The sequence below is a fragment of the Cyclopterus lumpus genome, chromosome 12, assembly GCF_009769545.1.
Source record: "Cyclopterus lumpus isolate fCycLum1 chromosome 12, fCycLum1.pri, whole genome shotgun sequence".
NCBI lineage: Eukaryota > Metazoa > Chordata > Actinopteri > Perciformes > Cyclopteridae > Cyclopterus > Cyclopterus lumpus.
Window position 1 is genome coordinate 11,769,303 of NC_046977.1, and position 7,403 is coordinate 11,776,705.

Here is a 7,403-nt window from a genome sequence, read left to right on the forward strand (position 1 = left end):
TAAGTCTCATGTTTTTCTTTAACAGCACTACAGTGCCATTATGAAGTACATCAGTCAACCTCCTCTGCTGCTTAATGTACACATGCACAACCCCACTGTGAGCGTGCGCAGCTGGATGGACTCTCTCCTGGCATTCTTCCCTGGCTTACAGGTCAGGGATCCTCGATGAATCACATTCGCTACCATTAAACATTTTAGAAGGCGTAGAAATTGTTGCACACGTGTCTCTGGAGTCGAGTGACATTGATTGTTCATACAGGTTTTGAGAGGAGACCTGAAACCAGCTATTGAGACTCATGAAATGCTTTATCAAGTCACCAAACAGCACAAGTTCCTTCCAGAGGTAAACAATCTTTGCGTTTTTTGTTTATTTAATGACATATACTAGGCATATAGAAGATATAACGCTCATTTGGGTTGGGAAATATTGATACAATTATATGTCTCAGTATAAATAATTGTGTATCACAATATAATTAGACATTGCATTATAGTGAGTTTTCTGGAAGTTCAAATGAAAACTCAAAACAGTAATATATGGAAGTGTCTGCTACTGCCATATATTAGATCCATTGAGTTGAGGTGATATATAATATTAGTCGTTACATTACACCAAGTAAAGGAATAATAAATATAAATGTCTGTGTGGCTAAGCCTCTTTGTCCAATTGTTCATGAAATCTGTTCTAAAAAACACTTAAAAGAAGCCAGTGTCACTAATGTATTTAGCTTTCTGTGCTTAATCTCCCTGCAGGCTTTCACGACCGAGTTTAGAGTTCATTGGGGTCAACACCTACTGAGACCAGAGTTTGCGGAAAGCACCTACTACCTCTATAAGGTGACAGGCCAGTGCCATAGATGGACAAATACACACACTATAACTATAATACTATTCAAACATACTATTACTAATAATTAGAAAAGTCAGGTATGTTATAAGTAGGCTAATTAACAACCCTGCTCCACTCTTGTACTATATACACAAAGCTTTTTATTAGGTGTGTGGTTGAGATTATATTTTGGTTTCTGCAGGCCACTGGCGACCCTTACTACCTCAGAGTGGGACAGTCCATCGTGGAAAAACTCAATGCCTACGCCAGGGTGCCTTGCGGCTTTGCTGCTGTGCAAGATGTCCGCACTGGGATGCATGAAGACAGGTATACAAATGCCATCACACACATGTACAATGTCACGTTTCATTTGGATAAGCAACCTCAGAAGGTGTGGTCTGGAGATGAAATAACTGTTGTTATGGAAACACAAAATATCTCTTATGAATGTGTGATAACATCGTTTGTCTCTGTGCATGTGTATGTTTCTGTGTGTGCAGGATGGACTCATTCTTTCTGGCTGAGATGTTTAAATACCTGTACCTGCTGTTTACGGATAAGAGTCAGCTGCCCATCGATATTGACGACTACATCTTCACCACGGAGGCTCACCTCCTCCCTGTTTCTCTCTCCATCACCCAGCCGCCCTGTCAAAGCAACAATACGGCCTTTTCACAAACACGGGTACAAACATTATATGTTTATATTATGTTTATATTATTATTATATTGCCATTTTTTATTCTGATATTTTAACTCTATATAACATTATTTGTAGACAGTGTAGTTAATGACAGTAGTTAGTTAGTATGAATAGGTATTTTATTCAGTTTTATTTATTGACGTCATTTATACTGTTTTTGTATGTGAATTGACATTTTTCTCTATGAGCTAAACGTGTTTTATGTTCAATTGATGTTTCTGTGCTTCAGGAGGCTGTTCCTGTTTCTAAAGAAGAAGATATGTTCACACACTCCTGCCCCAGCATAGAGACGTTGTTTCCCAACAACCCCTCATTTGCCAAAACCATACGGGACAGCTACAAGTACCTCACTGGAGTGGGACGCGCCTTCCACCCCTCACCTGTCAGGTGTGTTGATTACCAGCCACAACAGCTATAAGGTGCTGCATGAAAGAGTTTTAAAACCATGAAATGAGTTAGCATTGTTGCACTTGTCTCAAAGTCAATTAATTTTTTATTTTTACGAGTTTTTGGTTAGAAGCCATAAGGTCTGTGGTTAACCCAAGCTGAAGAGATTTCCAGAAATGTTCTACAATATACACAAAATGTAGGTACATGTCTCGAAATAGGCGGTTGCTAACAAGTGCCTAAATGACTACACCAGTCTTTCACCTTGTGAGTCATCATGGTAAAATGCGGTCCTGGGCACTTATGAAAGTCACTACTAAGGTGATTTAGAATACCTTTAGAGGGGATTATATTTCAGTTTTTTTTTGTTACTGCAATTACATCACAACAAAATGCAAGATGCAGTCACACAACTTTACAGGTGTGTAGTTGAGATTAAAGTGAAGGTCAAGTTTGAAGATGTGCGTGATCTCTAGGGGATCTCCAGTTTTAGAGTGAATTCACTGGTGAAACAAGTTTGCCTTGATTACTTGGGTAATATTTGTACTTTTACAGGGAAATTGAACTACCGCTCCATGATAATGGGATGGAGCCAGTAGAGTTCTTGAAAAGCATGGGTATTTCTCTCACCCCACTGAATGAGGTCTTTGCAGGACAAACCGTAAGTCAGAAGTATTTTAGTTACTTTGTACTCACCTCGTGACATTAAGATCTGCCTGTCTAGGCCTCCAAAGCTTTAGGCAAGTCAATGGTTTGCACTAGGCCCCAACATTGTCCCAATGACCTCCTAAACAGAAAATGTTCTCCCTATTGATTTCCTTTAAAACATGCAAAACATGCAAAACATGTTTTCAATTCCCGATTTAAGACCTGATTTTGTCCATTTGGTTCCAATGATGCACTTAAACTCACGCATTTACAATCTGTGAGTATGCTTCAATGGAGCTGTCAAAAAAAGTTAATTATTGTTAATTGTACGACCTGCTTTTGAACCAAATAACACTGAGCGTGAATGTACATTGGTTGTAAGCTGTGCTTTTTTAACACATTACTTCATCATCTTATCAGCAATACTATGCTCAGTCCTGTGTTTATTTAAACAGTAAATATCATCTGGTATCATGAGGGGGAAAAATAAATCATGCAATCCCAGTAAATGGATTAACCATTTAATGTTGTTTCTTTAAACGGTTTATAAGCATTGGGATTAAAGCAACCTTTATGGAGTAAACATTGGGTCACGGTAATAATTACACGCATGGCTGTAAATAATGCCTGAAATGTGGGCTACTAATCTTTACAGTATCACAGTGTCCACAGATTCCCTGATAAACCAGGATAAAAATGTAACTAGTTGTAGCATAACATTGACACAGTACGTCCTTTTCTTACCTAAAACATGTCACTTGTTTTTTTTCATTTTGAATTTAAATGTTTTTATATATGAATTCCTTTAGGAGCATAAAGCAGTGTACCGGGTCAAACTTGTGGCAGAGGTGAGCCACACCATGGAGGAGGAGGAAGTGTTGCCCCATGTCGTTCAGCTCATATCTCCCCCATTTCTGGGTAGGACAGTCCTCACAGCAGGACCTGCCAAGTTTGGGATGGACCTCACCAAGCAGGAGCACGGGGTGAGCTTTCAATGTGACCGTAATAAAGTATACAGTGTCAACATCAAAGCTCCCAACAAGTCCTGTAGCTTTAAAAAGAAACAGGTGTTTGATGATGATAAGATGACCAAATCATAGAACGTTATACAATTTATAACTTTTCAGCGAAATGATGGACCTTAACAAGGCCAAAGCATTGACTCTTAACAATTACATTCCAGATCTTTTCTGATCCATGCAAATGTTACCTGTTTTGTTTCACCTGCACTTCTTTGTCTCAACACAATAACTTGCAATAACACACTCAAACTCTTGTGCCGCAGGTGAAGGGCAGCATAGTGAGAGCCTCTCCATACACTGCATGTGAGCCAATAGATAGTGCAGTGGCACTTAAAGGGCATATCGCTCTGGCACTGCGTGGTGACTGCATGTTTGCTGTAAAGGCCCGTTGGCTGCAGGAAGCAGGGGCCATAGGAGTCATCTTTATAGGTGAGGATGATTACCAGAGAAACTAAAGCCCACCTCAAAACTCAAAGCTTAGAATGACTCTAATACTAAAGGCTGGACCTCATGGAAATTAAATCATTCAAATTACTCCCTTATTTCTTTTCTCAGACCACAGCGAGGGAAGTAATAGCGTGGATACTCCCCTCTTCCAGATGGTTGGAGATGGAGACTCCACTGAAGACATCACTCTGCCTTTGGTCTTCCTGTTCAGCCACGAGGGTGCCGTGCTCACAGAGGCTCTGGAGGAACATTACAATGTGGATGTGCTGCTGCTGCCCAAGGAGAGGCAGCTGGGACATGGTGAGGAGCAGGAAGGTTAAAGGATAAGGCCGGTAATATTCTATAGTTATTGTCAACAAATCCCATGAAAAAAGGCCTCTTTATTCAAATTATAATTCTTCTCTCTGTTCTTTTTCTAATTTTGCATATCATTGGCCTCATTGTCTAGATAAGACCAAAAAAACTCTCGGCATGAATATCAAACTCCGTCTGGCAGACGAGGAGGAGCTGGAGGACGGATCAGCCAGAGGGCCCACCTTGGAGTTTGTCTTGGAGAAACAAGAGATGTTTCTTAAGGAAGAGGAAGAAGAAGAGCTGAGACAACAACAACAACAACCACAGCAGCGGCAGCTCTGCTCAAAGGCAGCAGAGAAGGACAGAACTGAACCTTGTTCAGCAGATTCCTGTCAAACCGCAAACTTTAACAGTAGACCCAACGCAAACCCTTGACCACTGCTGATCCTGAAGCAGTCGAGTTTCCTAACACAGATTTCTCGTCAGCTTCTTAATGGCGTGTGCCTCAGAGCCCCTCACTGCCTACATGGAGACCTAACTGCAGTCTGCATGTTTACAACCGATGGAGGAGAGGAAAGCAGTGCGGTGGCCACATTCACTTCCTGTTTTGACTTCTAAACCTAAAGATGGTACTACATTTATTAGACAAAGAATCAAAGTGGGGCTTTTACTGAAACTTCTGAAATGAGGGATGGCATGAGACTAAACTAGGTAGTTGGAGACCAAAAGCTGTAGGTTAAGATGGCTGGGCTGGTGCTGCCCACACCCAGCCTGTAGTGTTGCTAGGCTCATACAAGTGTTTGTGCTGATAATGACATAGATCACCGACTAGAATTAAAAATGACCTCACCTTAGAGGAAAACATAGACAAGGCAAACATGTGCTCAGCTAGGTTTTTATGCAATGCGGTTTGCTTTTACTGTTGAGTGCACCTTTTCACTTCAACAGCTACTGTTAAGTATTTCGTGATGGGGAATGCAATATCACCTGGCGAGTAGGTGGTGTGAGCTACCGTAGCCGCTCAATGAAATCATGTTAGCAGATGAAGGAGATGAGCGGGGGCCAATTTGGAAAGTTTATTTTCTTTTGTACTAGTAAATATCTTCAGGGAATTTTAAGAGTGAATGCAGTTTGCTAGGTTCTGCATTTCCGTTTTGCGAGTGCACGTGAATGCAATGTGTTTAATAACTAAAACACCTAAAAAGAGTCTGCTAAAACATTGCTATTTGATGAAATCCTTCCTTTTTTTACAAAGTCATGCAAGTAATAAAAAGTCTGTAGGATCAACCACCATGAATCTTTAAGAAATTAAGTTTGGATTTGGATTCAGGCTGTATGCTTCTTGTTTTTAAGCCTATAAATAACTTTGTAATTTATCGTGCCATCTTAAAACATTGCAACTGAAGTCTTTCTGTAAGTCTGGTTTAGTTCCAGATGCAGCACCACAGGTTGGTCTGCGGTCCCAGGCGGCTATGCACTTTGAAACACGGGTATGATGATCGTCTATGGCATTTGTTTGTGTTGCAATAAGTAACTTCATGTCCACTGATGCAATGTTCTAAGCCACCTACATGGACAACTCTACAAGGATGGTTTGAAACCCCCCCCCCCCCAAAAACCATTCTAATTAGTGTGTCCTTCATTTAGATTGCTGGAGTCCAGCGATGTTTTTGCATCATTTAAAATGGTAACAGTCAAACTGGAAAGGCCTATTGAATTCTGTTTGTTTCAAAAGTATGATGGATACAGTTGTCTCTCACTCTCTACACAAACTGAACTATGATGAGGAATCACTTCATGTAACAATATATGCAGAACTCTTATCAGCTCATAGTCCCTTCATTCTCACTAGTAATTTGTTGCATGATTTTTGTGGTACATTAAATGTCAGCTTATGTTTGTGTGGGGGAAAACACTTTTCATGCCTGAGTACATTTTCTTTTATGTCTTTACAGTGGACATGTTTTTGATGCTGCTGAGTTAATTTATCGTCTTAATCCAACATTACTTTTTTTGTTTTGTTTAGCCTGTATGAGGTTTTGCCAACCCGTATACCTCAGGACTGTTTTACAGTTCACAGAGAAAAGCACCATGGACACAAAGTTTTTAGTTTAGTGGCTGAAAGTCAAGTGCCAAAAAAGATGCACGACGTGGTGCCAATTTCCGTTTTGCATCTTCTCTGTATTTATTTTCCCACTGAGCCGAGGCAGTCCTGTTAATAAATTTGAAATCACAATTATCAAAGCTTTTACCTATATTTTCCTGCATTGTGGGTTAAAATTGCTCTGCATTTTCAGCAGCTGTGGATTATATCATTATGGGAATATTTTTTTCTATTGAAGTAATCAAATCTGGAATATCTGGAACTTCAGCAGTCAGATTTGATTTGTCTGTAAAATGTTCTACACTCACTGCTTTGGGAGAAAATAACTTATTTGTAGTTTGAGCTTTTCACATTACAATAAGCTTTTTAAGCATCACTGTCTTTCCTGTGAAGCATTCAGAGAGGACACATGAGGATTTATTATGTGTCTAAGTGTCTAAACAGAAAACCAAAGGCTTGAGTGCTTGAGGTTGTGTTTTGGTGAGTGGACTGAATGTGTATTTTTTTATTCTCTTTTGTTTTTTTTGTCTGGAGAAGATGAGACAGACATTGAAACATTTTGTGCCAGATAGGAACAGCTACTTCAGAACAGCACAATCATAACAAATTATGACATCATTGATAATGAAAGGGGTGAGTTTACAAAAAAAACATTCACACATGTATCATGGAATTACATGCATGACGTTCCCAGTAGTATGTTTTAGATTATGTTTTACGAACATTTATACTGTTACTACTACTATTGGTAGTGTATATTTGATAACTGACTGAAACAGCTTGCTAATCAACGTTCTCGCTCAAATACTATCGTCATTAGGCCATTATTAGCCAATCTGTGTTGTTTAATGATGAATGAATTGATAGAAATAAATAGTTGGTTGATAACGTGTAAACTCAACAGCATGTAAATAAGATTATCTTTTTTATTATCAGCCATCCCTAGCGGTGTGTAAACAATGTAACCACA

The 7,403-nt window shown here is 39.6% G+C and overlaps 1 protein-coding gene across 3 annotated transcripts in view; it reads left to right on the forward strand.

The window, feature by feature from the left end:
• The window catches only part of si:ch211-282j22.3 (ER degradation-enhancing alpha-mannosidase-like protein 3), a 15,068-nt gene extending 8,500 nt beyond the window's left edge, over positions 1-6,568 (forward strand). For 2 of the 3 annotated variants that reach the window (XM_034547498.1, XM_034547497.1), the window contains 11 exons: positions 26-151; positions 260-343; positions 754-837; positions 1,032-1,156; positions 1,330-1,513; positions 1,761-1,918; positions 2,474-2,579; positions 3,376-3,549; positions 3,852-4,017; positions 4,144-4,335; positions 4,484-6,568. In XM_034547498.1, coding sequence (XP_034403389.1) covers positions 26-151; positions 260-343; positions 754-837; positions 1,032-1,156; positions 1,330-1,513; positions 1,761-1,918; positions 2,474-2,579; positions 3,376-3,549; positions 3,852-4,017; positions 4,144-4,335; positions 4,484-4,764 — 1,680 coding nt within the window. In that variant the 3' untranslated portion in view covers positions 4,765-6,568. Of the gene's footprint in view, positions 1-25; positions 152-259; positions 344-753; positions 838-1,031; positions 1,157-1,329; positions 1,514-1,760; positions 1,919-2,473; positions 2,580-3,375; positions 3,550-3,851; positions 4,018-4,143; positions 4,368-4,483 lie in introns of all 3 variants that reach the window. The other variant, XM_034547500.1, reaches the window with a different exon arrangement.
• Positions 6,569-7,403: the final 835 nt, after the last annotated feature.